The sequence below is a fragment of the Paramisgurnus dabryanus genome, chromosome 12, assembly GCF_030506205.2.
Source record: "Paramisgurnus dabryanus chromosome 12, PD_genome_1.1, whole genome shotgun sequence".
NCBI classification, from domain to species: domain Eukaryota; kingdom Metazoa; phylum Chordata; class Actinopteri; order Cypriniformes; family Cobitidae; genus Paramisgurnus; species Paramisgurnus dabryanus.
In genome coordinates, this window is record NC_133348.1 from 26672500 (window position 1) to 26696374 (window position 23875).

The window sequence follows — 23875 nt, forward strand, 5'->3', positions numbered from 1 at the left end:
AAATATATAACTGGTGTTAAAACTGGTATGTGTGTGTATATATTTTATATATATATATATGTATATGTATATGTATATGTATATATATATATATATATATATATATATATATATATATATATATATATATATATATATATATATATATATATGTATATATATGTATATATATGTATATATATATGTATATATATATATATGTATATATATATGTATATATATGTATATATATGTATATATATGTATATATATGTATATATATATATATGTATGTATATATAGATGTGTGTGTGTGTGTGTGTAAACTATCACTTTGGAGTATCAAAAACAAAAGACATAAACGGAAATGTACACCTGGATTTCGTAACATCAATAAATATGAAACATTGTGTACCAGTAAGAAAGAAGACACGTGAATAAAGAGAGCTAAAAATGGGAAGCGACTGAGGTGTGAAACCGGTTTCTCGGGGCAAGTTGCCATTTTTACATTTGGTCTGGGTTGTGCTGCCCAAACAAGTTTCTGTCAAGTACCAGAATTAAGTTGATTCCTCTATGTTATAACTTTGGACATCCCCTGCTGCCTCCATCAGTGATGCAGACATCTGTGGTGATCAGAAAGAGGATGCACAACACTTGAACATGGCCGTGACCTTTAAATTACAATAAAAACCCTCATCTGACCTTTGTGCAGAACTATGAATGATATCAGATTTTAAAAAATCCAATAAAAAACTACAAAGGATACAGTTAATATTTATATACATCCAAAAGCCACATCCAACAGTTTACATGTTGTTTGTTTGAGCAATGTTTATGTTTATTACTTATTTTGAATGCGTTCATTAAAGTTATTGTAGAATTTGTCATTTATAACAACAATATTATAAAATGCTAAATATGTATTTTTACAAGTTTTATTTTCAAGGGCTAATTTAACATTAAAAAAAATAAAAACAAAAATAGGACAACAAAACTTCTAAAATAATGTTTTTAAGTTTATTTCGTGTTTATTTTGGGTTAACAAAATAACGTGGTCAAATGAACGTTAGTGGACGTCATAGCGATAAAAGTTCACAGTTATTATCTATTAAACTTATATTATGTATTCAGTGGCACTCAATGTTATGTTTACGTGCAGTGCTCGAGCTGTCGCAATAAAATGAAATGTGCAGGGGACCGGAGTAAAGTCCTGATAACCACTAAAAACGATGTTGTCTGTCCTGTGGATATATTTGACATAATGGCATACAACATTCTTCCCAAAACATTCTTGACATCCATGTCACTCCTTATTAAATACACAAAATCAATCAATGCGATTATTTTGCGGCTGCGAGTTAACGAGTGACGTTTTATTTGAGTATATGTAGTTTTAAGAGGATCCCTTGGGACTGTCACGGAGACGGCTGATGGACCTTTTGGCATGCTGTCACTCCACCATATGATACGCCCCCTTTTCAAAACCATTGGCTGAAAGGAAATCACTACAGTCACTTTACCATAAAACAGTCCTGCTTCTTCGCGCCACAAAAGTGTTGTCCAAATAACTATAATTTGTTTGATCAAACTCGTAAAATTTTGTTTAAACAGTCTCCAAAATATCGTATTTTATTAAAAGATTTTAGAAGCTAAACAATAAAATTGTCAATCCTACTGCTCTCATACACTTTCTACTAAAAACCGTCAAAACTTAAAAGTTGTTAGTTTCAACAAAATGTAAAGTTTAGGTTATAAACATACATTATTATTGTACATTACTCGGTTCCTTTGTATCCCGTCACTGCCACAGTCTCAAACAGCTAAGCGGGTAACCAGATATTCAAAAACAATACGTAATCCCACAATGCACCGCTTCTTCGAGTTACAGCATTACCTCATCCCATCAGCCACCGCGAGAAGAATCTTCTGGGTGGTCGTCTAGGCAACGCGCCTTATCTGAAAATTGTGGAACGCCCAGTAAATCGCCTCCAGCCAATAAGAGACTGTATGCATGACATCATTGCTATTTTTAGTGGGGCAGTGGTAGCAGATAAGGTTTGCCTCCACGCTGGAGAAGCTCAGAGTATACAGATCTCGCTACAGTGAAACATCTAAGCTTAAGGCTTGGTTGAATTAAAATAGCAAGTTTCGTCTCAGCGCTGTTTATGTTCTGACATCTTGAAAGAGTACAACAGCTTTGGCTGAGGAGATTTTAATGTTCGCGGAGCCGAGTTTTGGACGTTGGCGATAACTTTACGCAGTAAGTTTCTGACGGGACAGGGAGTTCACGAGCGAACTCTAAACTTTGTGAATCTTCTTGCTTTTGTCTGAGACCCCGCGCTACTTGTTTTCTGAGGTGCGAGCGGAGAGCGGTTTATTGCTTGAAACCGTGAAAGACTTTTGAACAGAAAGTTTCGTTTTCTCTTCTATGTCTACCAAGATGGAAACTACTTTCTACGATGACTCTGTAAACAGCGCTTTCTCTCAACATGACAGCGCTACATTTGGATACAACCACAAAGCTATGAAACACAGCATGACGCTGAATCTGACCGACCCAGCCGGCAACCTGAAGCCCCACCTGCGGGCCAAAGCCAACGAGATCCTCACCTCTCCCGACGTGGGACTGCTCAAGTTGGCTTCGCCGGAGTTGGAGAGGCTCATTATCCAGTCCAGTAACGGCTTGATAACCACAACGCCGACTCCGACTCAGTTTCTGTGTCCCAAGAATGTGACGGACGAGCAAGAGGGTTTCGCTGAAGGGTTCGTGAGGGCACTGGCCGAACTGCATCACCAACACTTGCCGAACGTCACCTCCGCTCCCCAGACCACCATTAACAACACGATGGCACCCGTGTCGTCCATGGCAGGTGGTGCGGTTTACAGCTCAGCCATGCGGTCGGAACCCCCGGTGTACGCTGACCTGAACACGTTCAACCCTGCTATCAGCAGCGCGCCCTCGGCAGCGCCGAGTTTCAGCGCCCCCAACCCTGCTATGAGCTACACGACAGCACCGCCACAGCACACCTTGAGCACGCAACTGCCCGTCCAGCACCAGAGACTTCAGGCGCTGAAAGAGGAACCACAGACGGTGCCCGAGATGCCCGGAGAGACCCCTCCTCTTTCTCCCATTGACATGGAGAGCCAGGAGCGCATTAAAGCCGAGAGAAAGCGCATGAGGAACCGGATCGCCGCCTCCAAATGCCGGAAGAGGAAACTTGAGCGGATCTCCCGGCTGGAAGATAAAGTCAAGAACCTGAAGTCGCAGAACTCGGAGCTGGCATCCACTGCCAACATGCTGCGCGAACAAGTGGCACAGCTCAAGCAGAAAGTCATGAACCACGTCAACAGCGGCTGCCAACTTATGTTGACACAACAGCTGCAAACGTTCTGAGAAGAACGAAAAGACTTTTGAGTTTACTTAAATAGACGCAAAGGACAAACTTCATGGGCTTCGAGCAAGCATGACTGCTGGCATTAGCCCACTGGGACCGGGACTGTCCGGCCGAGTGCCTTGCGCTCTGGCGCGTAAAAGGATGCGCTGACTGGACTTTTGAGGAGTACAAAACTTCACAAACTCGGTCTAATAGAGACAGAGGGCATGAGACTCACTCTGTTACATCTTTTACTTTCTGATAAGAAAAGAGACTTTGTTCACTTTGACCAGATGGTGCATGGACCTAAGCTTGACGGAGCACTCAGTATTATTGAAGAAAAACCGGGGACATGACTACAATAGGGATATAAATGTCTGGCGCATACCGAGCAGGAAGTCGTGTCCTTTATACATTTGATAAAAGCTGCCTGACCTTATGAGTTACATTGTACTTTTTGTTCTTAAACTGAATGAAATTGCTTTTTTCCTTTGAGTTATAGTCAAACTTCAGCAGTTTCCTTTTTTAAAAAAAAGTTCATTAATGAGGTTTCACTCATTGTTATTTGTAAATAAGATCAACCAGGAGTACTTAAGTTTACCATTTGTAAGTAAAGTACAATATAATTTTTTATGTTTGTTTTCTGAGAACATCAGAAACTAATCAATATTTATGAACTGTAATAAAGTATGTGAAACGAAAACAATGTCGTTGTTGTCTTAACAGAAGAGATTGGTTGTGTGTGCGCGTGTTCAAGACAAACATGTGCTGACATGTTTTGAAAAGTACTTGTTTTGCAAAGTAAAGTTCACACATGGGTTTAAATAAGCAAATGTTCAAAAACTGAATAACTGATTTTTTACCTATAATAGCTGGGATCTAGTATGTAGCCTATTATAAATAGAATAAGTTTTCAACTATAAAAATGTTAATCAAGCCCACGCAAACTCTCATTCTTCATTAGAGTTTACAAGTCCAATGCCTTATATTGTCATACTTTTGAAAACAGGAAAGCGCCACATGATAATAACTAAACAAATACCAGGTTATTCAACAGTACAGTGTTAAAACCAAGTTCTTGCATATTTAGGCCGTCATTGTTTCAGCAATAAATGTTCTCAAGTCTTAAGATGTATGTCTCCCTACGATATGGGAATTTTAAATAAAGGCCAATTATAAGATTCTATACCTGTTTATACCAATGGAGGGCGCCACCTCCCTGCTAAAATAGAGACAACAACCCAGCAGACCACGAAGCGATTTTTGTGGTCACTCTTAACAGTTGTTTGAATCTAAACAGGACACTGGCTGGTATTCAGAATGTTCACTACTGCATGAGTTAACCCCTAACTGAAGAATATTGCTTTATTTAATAAGTTAAAATATATCAACATTTGCATTAACGAAATAAGTCAAGCTTAATAATAAGCAATTTAGTAAATGTCACATTAGTTAATAAATAAAATAAATATACATTATACATTATGATTATAAACACACAAAAGATATCATCATGTGTAACCGACAGTAAAAAAAAAAATAGAACATTAACTGATATTCAACATTAATGTGAATATCAGTGCCTTTATATACAAACGAGGCAAGTAAAAGTCTCATATCATATTCAGGTCACCAACACATATTAATATTTATAATCTATCAGATCCTCTGAGTCCACTGCCCAAACTTGGGAAGAGATGACATCATACCGGAAAATCGGCACCTACCTATCCATATTAGGTAAGAGAGTAGTCGGAAGATTTACGTCATTTGAACAAGTGGGCGTGTGTTACGGGAAGAGGAACTCCTCAGACTAATCTCCGTAATACTTTCAGACCTTCAGTGTTTTCTATTGGTTTTGGGAATGAGGGAATTAATTATTTGACATGGGCATTGTCAAATGATTAGGCCCATTAGTAACGTGAAGTAAAACTGTTTTAATTTGATTAAACTACAAACATTGTATTAACTAAAATGAACAGTAACTTACTTGTCACTATTAACAGTTAAACTAACACAATGCTACATAGTGATAAGCTTATTGGTTTACAGGTTTTTTATAAATGCAGTTTTCAATATTTATATATATTTTGTAATATTTGTAAGATATTTTATGATGGCCAATTAAATTAAACCACAAATTAAAACCACAAAAACCTTTAAGAATAGCTGCAAACATAGCTTGTTAGCATCTGTGCTAAAGGTATTATAACATGTTTCACCTGACAATATGCTCATTATGAGAACAGGGTTTTTTTTCTTAACAAAGGGAATGATTTCTGTCATGGTTACAGTTGTCATGTATAGCTGATTCCTCGCAAAAGTAGATAAGGAAGGAAATCCAAACAAAAACTGAGCAGGCATTTGCAATCCACAAAACTCTTGAAATAAATCCATTTAAACATCTTTAAGCATTTCATTATTTTATGATTTAACATTTAATAAAAGTTCAAATATTTATTTCTTGGTGGCATTTTAAAGATTTCTACACTGAGTTTTCCTATGGTTCACTTTATATCTGGTTGCTAAGAAACTATTTGTTTATAGTGATAAGTGACAAAGTGAATGCGCAAGGTCTTTCCATTTCAGTTTACAAATGCTCACAGCTTCCTCCAGAACTTTATTATTTCCGAAGCCGGACATGCAGAGGTTGACATGATGGGATCAACCAGCTTTACCAATCCATATGCGATTGAAGTGATTCGGATGAAGAAAAATGAGCTGGTCAGTGGAATTTCCAACACAGAGGATTTGCTGAACCTTCTCATTGCAAACGGAGTTCTTCAACCCGACAGCCGAACCCTGATGTCCAGCGTCACAGCACAAGAGGAGAAGAACACCAAAATGTTAAACATCTTGATCTCGAGAGGAGAGCGTGCCTGTCGCATCTTCTTCTACCCTTGTCTAAAAAAAGTGGAACCTGTCCTTTATCAGCACGTGAGAACTTACGTAGGCGGAGTTAATGAGGGCATTAGAGATGCAAGGAGACAGCTAATTGGATATCTGCTAGAAAAAGACAAACAAGGCCTCGTCAAACACCCAAAATCAATCAGGGAACATCACCCCGAAAAAAGCCCACCAAAGAGTATAACAAATGAGGCTTCTTCTTTGGAAAAAACGAAACAAATCCCTAAACCTGAAAGTGACGATGATGCCATCCTTAAAGCTGTATCCACCGGTGATATACATCTTTTGCAGGACCTTATCAAAGGTATGGATATCAATCGTCCACCTCACCTGTCCGGTCCCCTATTGCATCTTGCTGCTGAACACGGTAAGGAGGCCATCATATACTTTTTGCTCAGACAGGGGGCTAAACTGAATTTAAAAGACAGGGAGGGCCGTACTGCCCTGCACAGAGCATCAGAGAGGGGCCACACTAACGCTGCTGTGGCTCTTGCAAAGGCCGGGGCTGATATCCATGATACAGACAAAGCATCAAAGACTCCCTTGCATCTAGCTGCCCACAATGGACATGACAGTACAGTCAAAGCTCTGGTGCTTGAGGAGAACAGAAATTTTAAGAACCAGACAACAGTTTTACACATGGCTGCCATACAGGATGATGCTACACTGGCAGAGGTTCTTCTGCGAAATGGTGCTTTGGTCGATACCAAAGATGGCCAAAGAAAAACAGCTCTCCATCACGCTGTACACCATGGAAATGAGAAAACCGCTGCAGTTCTGCTTAAAGCCGGAGCTCAGGTGGATTCTGTGATTGTGGATGCCGCGTTTGAGCTGAACCGAAAGTCTTTCCTGTCTTCGTTTTTGCAGTACATGCAGAAGTCCATGTCTCAAAATGAAGTCAACTCTGCTCTTTTCAAAGCAGTACAGAGGAACTTGGACGAAGTTGTGGCTGCACTCGTTGATCATGGTGCAGATATTAATTGTTGTAATGAGCTTGGATATACACCTATGTTGCTGGCTGCAGAGCTGGGAAACACAGAGGTCTTTAAAGTGCTGGTCGCAAAAAAAGCTAGACTGGATGATAGACTGCCAAACCAGATATCTGCTCTTCACCTGGCCATTCAGAGTGGCAGTATGCAAGTTGCACAGGTAAATAAAATGGTTATCCACTAATAAATGAATAGGTGATCACTTACAGTATAAACAAATATTTATTTTGTGACATATGCATCTGATATTTTGCTATAATGACAATAATACTATCATTTTACAATTAAGAGGTCAATAAAAAGTAAACAAAATCAAAATGTATCTGATTTACCCCAGATGCTGCTGGATAAGGGCATAGACCCCAACATCACTGGCCCTAAAGATCAGACCCCTCTACATCTAAGCGCATTACATAACCAGCCAGCTTTGATGGTGCTATTGTTGCGTAAGGGGGCTGAAATTAACTCCGTCACCCAGGATGGGCTCACTGCCCTGCACCTTGCATGCCACAGCGGTCACAGCCAAGCTGTCTCCCAACTTCTGGAGGGCAAGGCGGACATCCACGTTAAAGACAAACAGGGAAGAACAGCCATGCACTGGGCAGCTACACAAGGTGATGCCGGCATCATACAGCTGTTACTCACTGCGGGGTGTGATGCCAATGCACCTGATAAAGAAAAAAAGTCCCCACTACACCTGGCTTCGATGGAGGGTCACACTAAAGCAGTTTCAGTGCTGCTGGCTGGTAAGGCTAAAGTTGGAGCTAAGGATATGGATGGATGTTCTCCACTGCATTACGCTGCTAGCAAGGGGAAAGTAAAAACTGCAGCTGTTCTTCTTGCATCTGCTAAGAGCAAGAATGTGAATGATAAGAATGTGTGGAGGAGGACTCCTCTACATTTAGCTGCAGAACATGGACAAGACCTGCTGGTGGAGCTACTGCTCGAGAAGGGCGCCAAGATCAACACCCTGGATAACAATAAAGACACGGCGCTGCACTGTGCTTGCCGTGCCGGACATGTGGAAACAGTGCAAAAACTGGTGAACTGGACACATGGCGAGCGAGCAAATTTACAGGCAACTAATAACGTGAATAAAAACGCCCTTCAGGTGGCAGAGGCAGAAGGTACACAAGCCCACCAGAGCATAAGTACCCTGCTGAAGAAAAAAATGTTCCTTGTAAAATGATGATAACAAACATGATTAAAACAACTGGCATTGTGATGTTCATTTTAGTATAAGGTAAATGTTTAACAGAGACTTTTGCTAATTTCTATTTGTTGGACAATAAACAATAATTTTCCTATTTGCATAATTTTAACTTTTTATAATTTTTATACTTTTTTAAACCTATGAGAAGTAATAATATTGTCTTTAAATACTTTATTGTAGAAGAAGAATAATGTAACTTAAACTGTATTCTAATAAATAGCAAAGAACAGTTTTGTCGATAGGTGTCAGTAAAACACAACATTTGAGCACCTTCAAGTAAACCATAGGTTAAAAAAATATTTCTACACGGGAAATACATTTCTAAGGTTTGGTGAACGAAAAAATACTATAGATTAGAATAACTGGTCTATATAAATATATAAATATTAATATCAAATCTTTCAGCGCTTATATGAGGTTAAAGAATAAACGTGCGTTGAGAATAAGCTGTTCGACCTCATGTGGCGCCGCAAGAACCGACAGCCGGATGACGTCAAAGTTCCGCGAGAGCGATTAAAAGCAAACTCCTTCGTATGCTCTCGCGAATCGCTCTCGCTGTACTTTGACGTCATGTGGCTGTCGATTCTTGCATCGGCGCATTAAGTCGAACAGGCCTAACACCTCGTCACGTGACCGCCTTTATCACGTGACTCCGTGTTGCCGGAAACGCTACCTGGAATGGCGAGAAACGAAGAGAAGCAGCTTGGAAAATTAAATCGATTGTGGCTACAGAAAGAAAGAGAGGGTAGGAGACATGGTCGCAGGTTATTTGAAACAAGTGAATAAACGCTAATGTGCAAAGTATGAAACAAGATTGTTTAAATATCCGCTTAGCTTTTTAGCAATGATGCTGCCACTCGTGTGTTCGTTTGCACAGAATCAGCGTGTGGAATAATTTACCCATGTTTCTTTTTCTAGAGGGTCGCATTAAAGATGTCCACGTTTCAAGGCCAAAACTCGTAAGAAATACATTTATTCAAAATAACCAAAAAGCTCTGGTTATTTTAGCAAGACACTTAGAAACAATCACTTTGCTAATCGATGCTTTCATGTGCAGGCGACGTTAAATTCAGTGGCAGCCGTGAAGAAATGGATTCCAAGCATTAAGAAGGAGATAGAGTACTATCTGCAGGTATCATGCACACGAACATATTGGGGCTGTTTCCCGGACAGGTCATATGCTGCCTTCACGTGCTATGGGAAAGATGATATTTTCCATTTGTGAACTGGTATTTACCAGCGTGTTGTGTTCAAGTGCATTTTCCATTTGTGAACTAGAATTTACCAGTTTGCTGCGTTCAAGTGTATTTTCCATTTGTGAACTGGTATTTTGACTGCTAGCTAGCATTTGCTCTGGGTAGGTAAAACCAAACCATAACGGTATTTTTAAAACTGACACTGAGTGTTAACCTATTATATTACAATTGTCAATGACACAACATTGTATAGGCTACAAAAAACTATCCGCTAACAGTAGCAAAAAGCGTTTAAAAGTGTACAATGCTTATCATTCACGACATTGCTGCTGGTCTCCGCCATTTTGAAAAGGTCAAAGGTAATCTCATCTCGGCAACTCGGGCATCAAAATATTTTACGAGTTGCCCAGTGGAAAATACCACATGAGGGGTGTTCATGTGCATTTTCCAAGTGGGATTTTGGTATTTACCATAATTACGATAGCACATGAAGGCAGCATTAACCTAGTCCCAGACAAAAGTTCATGCTTGAGCTGCCTTAATTTAAAAAACATCTTGAACTGACATATCTTAACATTCATCATTGTCATTGTTTTGTCTCAAAATGTACATCAGTAATGTGGTTTTTTAGATATGTTTGTAAAAACTACTTAAATGTCATGAAATAACTAAGGCTTAGACTAACCTAAACCCTGTCTGGGAAACTGCCCCATAGTGAAGTAGTAAGACGTATCTCAACTTGGTTACAAATAGTTCACACTGCAATGCTCAGTTCAGATTTTTTGCTGAAATCCAATTTTTTGCGCTGTTGTTCTGACTGCCATCAGTCTTGTGTGTGAATCGGATATGGCCCTAAAGTGACCCGCAGGTGCAGAAGAAGACGTTTTTGTTGTGGCTCAGTGGGTAGCCTTGTTGCCTCACAGCAAGAATGTTCCCGGTTCGAGCCCCGGCTAGGGCAGGTGGCCTTTCTGTGTGGAGTTTCTGCACGTCTCCCTGGTCAGCATGGGTTTACTCCGGGTACTCCAGTTTTCTCCCACAGGCTAAAAACACGCAAGTTAGGCAAATTGGAGATACCAAATTGTCCCTCCCCCAATTTGTGTATAAATCAACTAGTCTAAATAAACTTGTGTATGGATTACCTGGTTCTCGCCATGAATATAGCCTTAGATGCTGGAATGGCGTTAAGAAATAAAGGAAGAAGAAGAAATCGAATCGATCTGGAACATCTGAATCGATACCCAGCCCTAGAAAGGACATATCTCCATGACAGTCATGCTTTGGGCATATATTTGCAGTCAGGGGCACAGATAACATCTCACATGAAATAATGAATTCAGCTAAATACTAGCAAATTCTGAAACACTACCACACTATCTGTAAATCTGTAAAAAATTGTGATGAAAAGACAGGATAACAAGCTGAAGGTTTTGGCATGGCCCTCACACAGTCATGTACTGAACATGATCAAAAATCTGTAGACAGACCTCATAAAGCAGTGCATGTATGACGGCCCAAGAATCTGATATAACCAGAAGCTTATGGCAAGTAAGAATGGCACACCGTTTGTAAATCAGGTCAGTGACAGAAATAATGACCAGGGATGCCTAAACAATCGCATGACACTGCATATTACGTATGTCATCACATTTGATATCACACCCATTTGATATTGATCTTGCAACATTCACATTTCTCGCAATAAATAGCTAGGCAAGGTTTACCTGTTGATTTCCAACTAATAGTGATGTTTCCACCTGCATTTGTAAAGGTGGTTTCACGACAGTGGTTTGTTTTGTGGGAATGCTGAAATGACTAAAGAAATGTTATAGCGTGGTGATTCCTGTCAATGACCACCCTTTTTGTTACTTATACCAATGATGGCAATATGACATATTACATTCTCTTTAATCCTTTCCTTGATTATCTAACTGAACTATAACTTGAGACAATTAAATTGACTTCTGTTGAACAGAAATCCACAGTTTACCCTCACTGTACTGGACAATTGTCACACCCCTCTATTTACAAACACCTCAGCCCACAGTCTTTGATCTCTTATGGCACCTCAGATTTTTTTAGGGGCTGTTTACACAGTTTTTATGTGGTTTGGCTGTTCACTTGCATGACAACGGCATTTTGAGGTCCTGAAAATGCAAACTGCAGATGGATGTACGCTTTTGAAAAAAGTGCCTTGTTGTGTTCATTTAAATTACGAAAACACAAATCTGTGGTATCCAGGAGCATTGTTTATGGGGTGATGGGGGAGGTAAATTACCTCTCAATATTCAAATCCATCAGTAACAACCCCCGGCAATATTTTAACATCAAAACAACAGTAGATCAATTTAAAATATGCTAAATTAATGTATTTTGTAACAATACATTAGTTCCAAATCAAATACGACTTCATCATATAAATAAGACAAAAATATCCCCCATTTCATTGAACCATTTGGTAACGCCCAACCAATGCGTTGCACTTTCACCAGACACCAACACAACGTGTGATCTTTGCTCCTGTTTAAACAGGAGAGCATGGGTAGCACCAAAAATAAGCAAAGCACTGTTCTGTTCTGTTCTGTTCTAGTTAACAATACCAAATTATTCACATCTGTGTTTTTTTCCTTCCTAAATTAATCTGACTTTTGAACAAATTGTCTAAATGAATGATTTAAGTGACACTCAAAAAATATTTTTTCTATTTAAAACTTCTGTAGTTACATCATGTACTAAGACCGACAGAAAATTAAAACTTGCATAGTAATCAAGGACTTTGCTGCCGTATCATGGCTGCAGTAGGCGCAATAATATTACGCTGTGCCCAAAAATAGTCCTCTGCTATTGAAAGTTACCAATGGGACTATTTTTGGGCACTGCGTAATATCATGGCAGCAAAGTCCTTGATAATTACGCCCGAATGAGAGTATAGTTCCAAGCCATATCGGCCTAGAAAATCGCAACTTTTAATTTTCCATCGGTCTTAGTACACATTAAATAAGTTCCTTCAAATAGGTCTTTAGTGTTCCTTTAAATAAAAAAAATAACAGGCCCGTTTAACCCCCCCAATGTCCAAACCAAATCTGCACCCCGGTTATGATGGTGGCTTTATGCGCTTGTGTTAATTTAGCCTATAGATGGTTTCATTGGACGCATGTGCCTTGTAGCGGTTACACTTATGGGCGGCACTTAACGCCCGGTCTAGTGGCTAAACTAAACTCTGGAACAAATACCATGTCGAAATAACAAATGTTATGGATTTCTAAATACGAGGGTAGAATGGCGATAATGGATCACTGTTATGTGAAGGGAGGTTTGGCAGCCGACCTATAGTTAACATTGTAACTTATACATTATATAGTACACATTTTACACAGCAACGTTAGTAAACAATGTCAGCCTACAGGACTGTGTTTGTGCTGCTTAAAATACTGAGTTTAATGCAAAGTTGCAGCTTCTTAGTAGGGTTGGGTATCGTTTTAATTTTAGCGATTACGATAACAATTCCGCTTATCGAATCCGGTTCTTATCAATTCCCGGTCCGATTCCAATATTTTTAGAGAGAGAAAAAAAGAACAAATATTTTCTAGAATTTTTTTTACATTTTATTCTTTCCACATTTAGTCTATAACTTGTTGGCTTTTAATTTTAACTGTGACAATTCATCTAAAATTACATCTAAAATTACAAGTGCCAGAATGAATTATACAAATTGCACGGCTCTCAAGTTTTAGCAGAAGTTTGGAGTGAGATGGAGTGAGGGCCAATAAGGTTTTTGCAGGAGTGGCCCTCTGCCCCACCCAAATCTTTCAAGTTTGTGCTAGCAATTAAATTTGACCTAGTTTATAACTGACAAGCACAAATAGAAATTCTAACAATTGGTAAGTCTGATAAAAGACAGACAAATTCATCCATTTTTTTTTATTATATAGCCTATATTAGCAAATGTATCTAAAAAAAATGTGAAGTCTGTCCCCAAACAAGACAGCTGAACAGCGATGCTCAATGTACATACTGTACCAGGGTTCTAGCAATAAATGTTATGGCGGTATAGTGCATATTCATGCATATAACGTATGGGTGGAGAAAGTCTAAAACATGTTAACAAGGCACATATCAGCAGCTGACCATACTGATCTTCCCATATTAGTGGATTTTATTTGTCAAAAAACAAAAACAAATGATATAATAAAAAGAAAAATAAATAATGTGTTGAGAATTTCTGAGATCATTGTGTCGTGTTGGTCTTAAATTTCACTCATAATGGTCTTAAAAAGTCTTAAATTTGACTTGGTGAAACCTGCAGCAACCCTGTGTACACATACAAGCAGAACTTGCCGTGTGTGTTTGTGCGACATCAGAGTAGTGCAAGAGCGATTTCAAATAAGACTCCTCATATGAGGAGTATAAATGTGCATTCATTTTTGCCATGTTATATTCATTTAGTTGAACAGTTTTACACATTGATTAAAAAAATAATCATTAATGACATTAATCAAAACACTTACTTTGTCATATTAGGAACACTGTCATTGCTGCGGTTATACTTGACGTCGTTGCTTAACATTTTTCACAGCAATCAGCTGTGATTCTCGTTGACTGAGTAAAATTATGGAAAGTTTTTCATAAGATCCCTGGGGTCAATGTGTTAGCACGGGAGAACCTAGATGATGTCGGGAGAACAAGCGATCGTCTCCCGAGTGCCTCTCGGTTAAATTATTAGATGTTGATGGATTACGTTTCTTTCCTGTCACAGAAAACCACAGGTTTATCAATGCTATTAAAATATTATTTCGTTTTTGTTTGTTTGTTGATCACGAAGTACAAAGTAGATGAGGTGGGATTGCGTGGAGTGGTGCGCTGTAATTTGTGGAGCGGATTTATTGCATTCCGTAGAAATGGAGGAGTGGCGTTTATTGCGTTTTGGGAAAAAGGAAGAAAAGATGACAGAATAACACGGATATTGTATTTTGCGTAAAATTAAGAATTTACTTTTAAATACTGACCTGATATAATACTGATTTTTGCAGTAACTCATTTTTTTTTCAAAAATGGCGTTTATTGCGTTTTGGAAACAAATTCTTCATATGCACCCTGTTCTGTACACCCGTGATAAAACTCCATAGTATGTGGGAGTGTGCATTTAGTTTCAGTTTTGGTTTCACTCGCTCTGTATCCGACAAAACAATCCACTCGCTCTGTGTCCGTCCGACAAAACAATCCACATACTCCATTTTCTGTTTAAATATGTTCTTTTAATCTTGTTAATCATTTAAATCAAACATAAAAATTTACAAACAATATATGATCTTAAATCTTAAATATCACAGATGCGGTAAAGAAAATTGTGCGACTCCACTGTATTCCAAAGAGCGCACTACCGCAAGCTTCACAGTCCCCAAGTTCTTAAAGAGACAGTACACAATTTTTAAACAATATTTATTTTCAATGTAAACACACATAATATTTGTCGAAATGGTCTAATACACATAAATAAAGTAAGCTTACATATTAAGATAATTTCTAATGAAAATATTCAAAGGCTGAATCTAAAGCAAAATAGGCTCCTACAGTATGTGATATAAAATAGCCCATCCATATAAGAAACTTTACTAAAATAATGCAGTACATAACCAAACTAACAAAAGATTGACGCCCACTGTGGCCCACAGCCTATCATTTAATCGTTTGACTGTTCAGTACTGTTCATATTTACATTTAAAAAGCAGACATAAAAGTAACTTAAGTTACTTTCCCTAGTAATTAATTACTTTTGATATACAGTAACTGGTAGAGTAATTCAATGACTTTTAAAAGAAGTAACTAGTAAATGTAACTAATTACTTATTTTCAGTAACTTGCCCAACACTGGTAATGAGAGAAGATTCGTCGTAACTTTAGGTCCTGGCAGATTCAACTGTAAAACGCTCACTACTGTTTGCCGTGCAAGAATGACTGAAAAAGTCAGGAATCGATAAAAAGAATCGTAATGGGTCACGGCATATAGATTCTCCGGTTCTATCTATCTGCCAGGACCTTTTTTGTTTTGGAACCGGTTCTAAAATGAATCCGATTGTCGATACCCAACCCCAACTGCCTGATGCTTTGCCGTCTTGATTGTTTGTAACTTTTATGTAGAAAAATGTGTATATGCACTGGCTTGTAGTGTTTATTTACAAAGTAACATCGCCATCTAGGGCCTGGCACACATAATACAGCATTTTTAGTTGTGTTCATGGATCAGTGTAAACACACATCTTTTTGAAAAACATTGTCATGTTGAATGTAAGCATAGCGTGGCCGTGTAAAAGATCTCTCCTGGAAAATTAACAAATAGCTAAACTAGTTTAACAATATACTGTGATTTCAGTCTTGTGTTGTTTTGTTCATCTTCATTTCACAGCAGTCTCAGTTGTCTCACTACCCGGAGAGAAAGATCGATGAGTTCCATCAGCACATTGAGGACCTGCAGAGAGAATACAAACGCTACCTGAAAAAACTGCGCTCCCTGGATCCCACCTGCAAACACACTCCCTGGGAACCCAGATCATACACCAAAAAGAGACAGGAGCCGATCAACAATGAAAACAGCTGTTAGTTCATGCTTTTATATTACAAGTCTTTCCTGTGATGATGCTGCTATTGTCTCTTTAAAGGGCTGTTTACATCTGGTATTAAGATGCATTTTGGTGGATCGGATCACAAGTGGACTACACTAAATAAAGGTGTAAATGTGGTGTAAAACTTTTGAGCTTGTCCACTTTCGACCACATCCAGAAGTCGTCGAAAACGCATTTGACCGGATTGCTTTTGTGGTGTAGACGCTCATATGGTTGAATGTGTTTGAGCATTCAACCATGGGGCTGTTTACACTTGGTATTAAGATGTGTTTTCATCGATTGGATCACAAGTGGACGAGAGAGACACATTACGTTTACACCTGGTATTTAAATCCGTCTCTTTTGTCCACTTTCGACCGCTTCTGTCCTGAATACTGTGAGGGGGTGGTCTGTGAGACGGTGGGCGAGTCTCTCTGCTGTCATTCAAATGCGAGCGGGAGTAATGAAGAGTTTATATGGACGTGAACTAATATTATGTCGGAGTCCGCTGCTTGTTTAGCAAGTAAACATGCTGCACAGAGTTTTGTATGTGTGTATGTAAGAGCTTTCTCTGAATTTTCAGCGCAATTGATGAAATAGGATCGCGCAACTTTCACACGCTTTCAAAACGAAACTACGGAGATCAGCCGCTTTAGTTTTATCAATGAAAGGCTAAAAATAGCGCTGTTTACCGTGTGTTCACGCTAGTAGTCAGAAAGAACTTAAAACTTGTGTTTAGTACCTCAGATTGGATAAATGGGCGGAGGGAAGGCGGTCGGGTGTGGCTGTTAGAACACATTCAACCACATGTGCGTTTACACTACAAAAGCAATCCGATCGAAAGGGGTGTCGACTACCTCTGAATGTGATTGAAAGTGGTCGAAAGTGTACGAGCTCAAAACGTTTTGAACACCATTTACACCTGGCATGTACGTCATCCACTTGTGATCCGATCGATGAAAAGGCATCTTACTGCTAATTGTAAACAGCCTCCATATGAGCGTCTACACCACATAAGAAATCCGTTCAATCCGCCTGTTCTCTGCCTATTGATCTAATGTGTGAAGAAGCAGTCGAAAGTGGACAAAAGAGACTGAGGCCTCATGTATAAAACTTTGCGTAGATTTCGTCTTTAAAGTGTGCGTACGCATGTAAAGCCGGGTTCACACAAAAAGATTTTTAAAATGCGAGAGACCACAAACATGATGAAAACAAAATTAACAATTTAACGTGTTTATTTCTATAGTGTGTGTGGAGCGCCGCTATGCTATCATGACAGCACCCATGTTAACAGAGTTAGTTTCATTTCGTGTGACAATCTACAGCGTGTGTGTGTGTTTGTCCTCTGGGTTCCCCCCACACAACAAGATTTCTGATCGTAAATATTCAACATGTTGAATTTCTATCTTTTGGCCTAAATACATGTAGGCTATAATTTTTTTATTGTCTATATGACTCGACAACAAATAGTAGACTAAAAAACTTCTCACCGCCATACCAGTCAAACGTCCCAAACGTTTTTCCTGGGATTCTCCCGTATTTTACCATTCTATCCCGCCATTATCCCGTTTAAATAACTTCCTGTATTTCTCCCGTATTTTAAGTCTTTCTATAAAAAATCCCTCTGGCCGTATTTGATGTTTGCTAAATTCACCTCCGGTAAAGCAGGTCACAGGTGGCAGTATATCTGTAACATATCACTCAAACAATATCCGTCTATAAACCAGAAGGAAAAGCTTCCCGAAGTGGGGTGACAAGCTGCGCGCAAAGCTACAACAGCCACGCGCATCACATGTGGATGTGCGGGCTGATGGGTGTGGCACCACACAGTGCTGTTTGTGCTTTGCTACTTAAATCAGAAGGTGTTAAGAAATGCAACGTCTGCAACCTATGTGTATAACAAGTCACTTGCAGATCCATACAAACAATGATATAAGGTATACACACATACATTTTTGTCTTGTTTTCAGTGCAAATATTGAAATTTTTTTTTAAATTGAGAGTGTTTTGATGTGAAAAATGACCTAAGAAAATAATTCTATAGTTTTAGACAAAAATATCAAAGTTAAGGGATTTGTGCTTAATACAAGCAAAAACATCTGCCAATGGGGTAAGACATTTTTTCTTGAATTACGTGTGTGTTTTATGCACAAAATCACTTAAATTTGATATTTTTGGACCTGCATTTAACAGTTAATCACACTGTTGTTAGCTATTAGCTGCATTCTTTTACCAAACTATCATATAGTCACTCTTTCTCTCTCTGACTCAGCATCTCTGCCAAAACATTTTTGATTGGCTGCAATCATTTTAATCAGGGTGTGGTATAAACATTTACATTTTCCCACACACCTGACTTGTACATATGTCAATCCAAAAACTCTAAGGTTTGTCTAAAACTTTTAGACACACTTAAATGTTTTTTTAATGGTTCTGTTTAACGCTTTGGGTTTAAAACTTTATTCTTTTTTTATATAAAACTTTTATAAATTTTTTGCTGATTGCAAACATGATGTTTGGATTATAAACCCTTACTGAGCATTCATCTGTGTATGTAAAACGTTAAGCTATTGTGGTATTAAGCTACTATATAAACCGTCTGTCTTGGTTACTTAGGCAAACGAACATGCATCAATGGACCAAGCACTGTGAGCAGAGCAGAAGATGATGTTACTGGAGACACCAACCCAGAAGCAGGAGGAACACAAAAAGCCCTTACAACCTCCCCATCGACTCTGATCACCACCCAACCCTCAGATCCTCCAGACCAGGACCTCCCACTGTGCTTTGATCAGACCCGGCTGGGGATAGCGGTGGCTAGTTCGCGGGTGCCTTTGCCAGGGCAGCAGCAGGACACCGGTAGACTGACACGAGTGCTGCTCACAGGTCTGCCCAATCTTCACAGCCTCCCACTAGCACAGACAGCGGCAGCAGAAAAAACCCATCAGTCTTCTGATGCTGAATCAGCACAGAGGAAAACTGAACACGTACTTGGACTCGGCTGCTATTCGTCCTCCTCAGACGAAGAGGTTTAAAGCATACATATTTTCATGTAAAAATGTTTTCATGTTCTGTGAAATACACGGCACTACTGACAAAATTAGCATTTGATATTCAAAATGTAATTTAAAATGTTTCAGATTCTGTGCATGAAAGCGAAACTTGAAACTAAAACATTTTCAGATGAAACATGAAAGCGGTGAATCAGGTGTGTCACGGTCTGCTCAGTTTGTGTTAACCTAGTTTTAAATTCAAATTTGAGCGTCTCGCAAGAGAGGAAATGTTTGAGGTGTGGTTAGAGTTTTGAATGGGAAATGACTGATTATTTAATGCAGTGTCATACAGTAAATAAGAGGTAGGAGCAGTTAACCTTAGATGAATAAATAAATACGTTTTTTTCTCTCGTTCTTTTAAAAATGTAAATGATTATACAGCTTTAGATACACAGGAAAAGTTTCAATATTTTCATTATCTAGCTGTCAATAAAAAGGCTAGAATATTAATATGGTCCACTTTCTTTTTTTTTTTACCAGGGTTAAATGCTGGGTAAATATTGGACAGAACACATTTTGATTTAATAAATAAACCTATGCAGGGTTGTTTCAACTCATGGTTGGGTTAACAACAACCCAGCATAGCTTTATTTATAGCCGAACATGTGTTTTTCCCATATTTACCTAGCATTGGGTTAAACATTTGGACTCAAAAGTTATAAATAAGAACCATTAAAAACATTTAGTTATGTATAGGTGTTTCAGAGTCTCAACTTTTTTATAGTTTAAAACTCTAAAGTTTCAGATTGACATACATATTTGGTATGTAGGGCAGTAGTTCTCAAATTGGGGGCCCGCAAGATGGTGCCGGGTGGGGGCCAGTTTTATGAGATTTTATCAAATAAATAAATTTTTCATATTTTTGTGTAATTAAACCTTAGAAAAATAAGGCTACTAACCAACAGCAATATGTTGTACAATTTAATAAGTTATGTTACATTCAAATTTTATGTCAAACATTTTCTTTACGGGGACCACAGAGCGATGCACCACCCACAAAGGGTGGCGCATGCTGAAAAAGTTTGAACGACTGATGTAGGGTAAATGTATTAATGCACTTACCACAATACCCTGCTAAAAATGACTGTCTGCGACCGTTTAAAACCTTAAATTTTGCAGAGATGCTGAGTCAGAGAGAGAGAGAGCGCGATAGTTGTCTTTGCATACAAAACGATATACAATTTTTCCAATAGTTTGGTAAGAGAACTGGGGCTCCGCTGCTGCCCACGTTTCGACCCCAAAACCCCTCATGACTCGATATCAACGACAAAAACTGCTTAGCAGGCACCTCTTCTGGGAAACTGAGCAAGAGCTGACTGTTGTTACCAGGCAACAGTGGTGGATGAGATGTGTAAGCGTGTGTCACTTCTAGCACCTTTGGCTGCATTTGCTCACACAATAGACAGGGTTTCCCATACCTGTGAAGAGATAGGCAAGGAAACCTGTCATCAGATGCAACCAAAGACGTCACCATGACAATAAGGCAAATATTTCCCTTGAGGCATTCAGAATAAAAGTTTTTTGGTTTTGTACTCATCAATGAACTCAACAACAATGTAATGACTTAAATGCTTTGTTTGCGGTATCTTTCTTTAAATTTTCCCACAATGGTCCACTAATGATTGAGCCTAGCGTGAGTTTCATCTGACTAGTCATTACCAGCTTGATCTCACATATTTTACGAGTTGGCTAAATTTTATAAGTTAGTATGACATTAAGGGCTCATTACAGTTCTGCATAGGTCAGTGGTCAGTGGTCTCAAACATGGTGCCCTCCAAAGCACATTCTATGAAAAGTCTCTATTGTAATATTTATTTATTACAGATTTTTATATTAGCTTGGTTTATTTATGTATGTTAACATTTTAAACAACGATAAAACATATCAACAAGTAAAATTAAATAAGTAAACCAAAAATGTTTTGAGTATATCAAAAAGTATCCCTCCAGATGCTTATGAAGAAATGCGAGACAGTTTTTTTATTTGACTGTAAGGAATCTAGTAGTGGACCAATCACAGCGCTTGCAGTCCGCGTAGAATGGACGCGTTGTTAAAATTGTGTGAGGTGCACATCAGGCTACACGGAGATGCGCATGATCTATCACGTAGCTATGATGTAGAACCCACATATGACTATAAATTTCACTTTAATCGCGCAAAACGTACAATTATCATTAAAGAACAATAACGGAACCCCACCCATAACCACGAATGTCAAAGGGGTCAAGGCAACTCGTACAAAAATGTACGAATATGGTTGTACAAATTTATGCGAATTAGCCACCTAGTAAAAGACGTACGAATTTCCATGAGATAGCGTTGTCATTACAATATACGTAAAGTTTATTTTCTAAGTAATTGTTATAATGTATGTACATTTAAGTAAACCTGTTTACTTAACCTGTTACTTTATTATCATTAGAATAACGTTTTGGACAGGAATCAGACATGGAAACAAATTTTAACACAAAATATATGCATAATCGTTAGCAATTACTGGCATTCATGCAAGCACGTACACTATAAATTTTTGTTTTTAGCTGCATCATTGCTCCAGACGTTGGATGCTAAGACATCAGAGAAATCACAACTTGGCCAACTCTTGCTTTTGCTCACGATTGCACTGCGAGTTTCTGTTGTCGGGGCGTTTATAAAATGATAGGCTGCATGTGTAACGCAAGAGAAACATACTGGGAAAAATGACTGATATGGGAAATAGATATGCAGATATGTTCCTATAGCTCAAGTGGTAAAAAAAATTAATTCTGGATTTAATTCCCAGGAAATTAAATACTAATAAAATGCATACCTCGGGTGAGTTAAATAAAATGCATAAACTGTATTTAAACATATTGCGCATTTATCACAATCCACTTAAATTCTTTGTGATCAGTTGCATGTCCATTAATGATTTCAGGTTGCAGATTAAAGAGAACGAACAGTGGGTTTATAAAAGCGAGGGCAAGCCACTAACCAAAAAAGCAGACTTTTCCAGGAACGCCTGCCGTCTGATGACATATGAGAGGGTATTGCTGTAGGGTGAGGGGGTTAAGGTAATGCCTTTTCCTGCCTCGCTTGGTTTTAACCACATTCCTCACCTCACTCTCACAGCCTTTGTCATTCTCATGCAGACCCTGAGAATGCAGGGTGCAGGACCGAGATCGCATGCACACACGCATACACTTTGACAGACTGTTTCATGTGGCAACTTCTGTTCTTTAGTGGTATTTACTGAAACTATTTTCTGCTGCATCACTGTTTATAAACACTTGACTGAAACGCTTTCAAGTAGGAACATAACATCCATGGGACAGTTTTGCATTAAATGTTTTACGTATGATTATTATTGAACCTGATTGGTTAAGACTTGGCATGTGTTTGGTTTAATTTGGTTGCGGTCGAGCTTCATCTGAGACATAGGTTTTTTTTTACATTTAGCAGCTTTTTATACAAAGCAAGCATCCGATAGAATAGAAATACTGTACAGTCAGCAGATATCTAATAAGGCCCAAATAGGTTTAAGGGTATATTAACCCTATCCTGTTCAGTTAGCAAAAATGATGCACTATACATTTGCTGCGTTTGAGGATGTGGCTTTGATACTAAACCAAATAATAGACGTCCCCAAGCCGGATCTGCACTGTATACGTCCCAGAGCTGCTGACTCTGGCGCTGTCTGGGAAAGTTGTGTTTTTTCACTTCCGAAATACTTTTATCCAAAGCAACTTACGACGCATTCAAGTTGCGTGTGTTTCCTGGAAATCAAACCTATAACCTTTGTGCTAGTGATGCAATGCTCTAGCACAGTGGTTCTCAAACTTTTTCCACGTGCGGCCCCCCTTGTGTATGGTGCACTTCTTCGTGCCCCCCCCCCAAAGAAAATTTAGGACAAAAAACTATTCTAAAATTTTACATTTTAATCAAACCAAACATATTAAGTTATACAAAGTAGTGCTGTTGGCTAGTAGCCTTATTTTTCTAGGTTTAATTACATAGAATGCATGCTAAATGAATGTATTTTATAAAATGTCATAAAACTGGTTTGAGAACCACTGCTCTAGCAGTTGAGCTACAGGAAGTTACCTGTTTGAAACTAACTAAATCTGTTAACTTTCTATTCTAGTCAAAACTGGCAGCTTCTGGACTGCAGACAGGATGCCGGTGGTCTTTTATAAAAGAGGCTGTGGCCCTTCTGAAGAACTTTTAGTAGGTCACATGCGATTTGTCGCCTCATATGCAGATGATACACCGCACTGACCTCTGAAAGGTTTTTTGTACTGTACTAATGGATGGCTTATTAGATAAAGGTTCAACTGTTCTGAACAGAACAAACCAGGGCAGGTTTTATCCTAGTCCCAGACTACAATGCATGCTTTAGCTGCGTTAATTTAAAGACAAAGTTTTGAATGAAAATAAATATGTTTTATAATGCCAGGCTCCAAAAAGGAAAATGGCACCAAACAATGCCCAATAATAGTGAGGGCATCATAGGTGTAAAGTGGATAAAGGTGCTCTAGGGTTTAATTCACAAAGGCACTCTTTTCATGAAAATTCCTTTATTTTTTCAT

The 23875-nt window shown here is 38.6% G+C and overlaps 3 protein-coding genes across 3 annotated transcripts; all 3 read left to right on the plus strand.

The window, feature by feature from the left end:
• Nucleotides 1–2041: 2041 nt before the first annotated feature.
• On the plus strand, nt 2042–4059 carry jun (Jun proto-oncogene, AP-1 transcription factor subunit). The gene has a single exon (XM_065257370.1). It carries the CDS (start codon nt 2408–2410, stop codon nt 3371–3373), a length of 966 nt encoding a protein of 321 aa, XP_065113442.1. The 5' UTR covers nt 2042–2407; the 3' UTR covers nt 3374–4059.
• A 1943-nt stretch (nt 4060–6002) lies between these two features.
• On the plus strand, nt 6003–8438 carry caiap (CARD- and ANK-containing Inflammasome Adaptor Protein). The gene is made up of 2 exons (XM_065256744.2): nt 6003–7409; nt 7587–8438. The coding sequence occupies exons 1-2, from the start codon at nt 6009–6011 to the stop codon at nt 8436–8438; spliced, it is 2253 nt and encodes a 750-aa protein (XP_065112816.1). The 5' UTR covers nt 6003–6008.
• Nucleotides 8439–9120: 682 nt separating this feature from the next.
• On the plus strand, nt 9121–23872 carry LOC135739097 (uncharacterized). The gene is made up of 5 exons (XM_065257372.2): nt 9121–9207; nt 9381–9421; nt 9520–9594; nt 16059–16248; nt 18871–23872. Exons 1-5 carry the CDS (start codon nt 9141–9143, stop codon nt 19287–19289), a joined length of 792 nt encoding a protein of 263 aa, XP_065113444.1. The 5' UTR covers nt 9121–9140; the 3' UTR covers nt 19290–23872.
• Nucleotides 23873–23875: the final 3 nt, after the last annotated feature.

Coding starts and splice junctions, on each gene's coding strand:
- LOC135739097 (XM_065257372.2), top strand. CDS start 9,141: ATGGCGAGAAACGAAGAGAAGCAGCTTGGAAAATTAAATCGATTGTGG. Junction 9,422..9,519: donor ACGTTTCAAGGCCAAAACTC/GTAAGAAATACA, acceptor TTTCATGTGCAG/GCGACGTTAAATTCAGTGGC. Junction 9,595..16,058: donor AGATAGAGTACTATCTGCAG/GTATCATGCACA, acceptor TTCATTTCACAG/CAGTCTCAGTTGTCTCACTA.
- caiap (XM_065256744.2), top strand. CDS start 6,009: ATGATGGGATCAACCAGCTTTACCAATCCATATGCGATTGAAGTGATT. Junction 7,410..7,586: donor GCAGTATGCAAGTTGCACAG/GTAAATAAAATG, acceptor GATTTACCCCAG/ATGCTGCTGGATAAGGGCAT.
- jun (XM_065257370.1), top strand. CDS start 2,408: ATGTCTACCAAGATGGAAACTACTTTCTACGATGACTCTGTAAACAGC.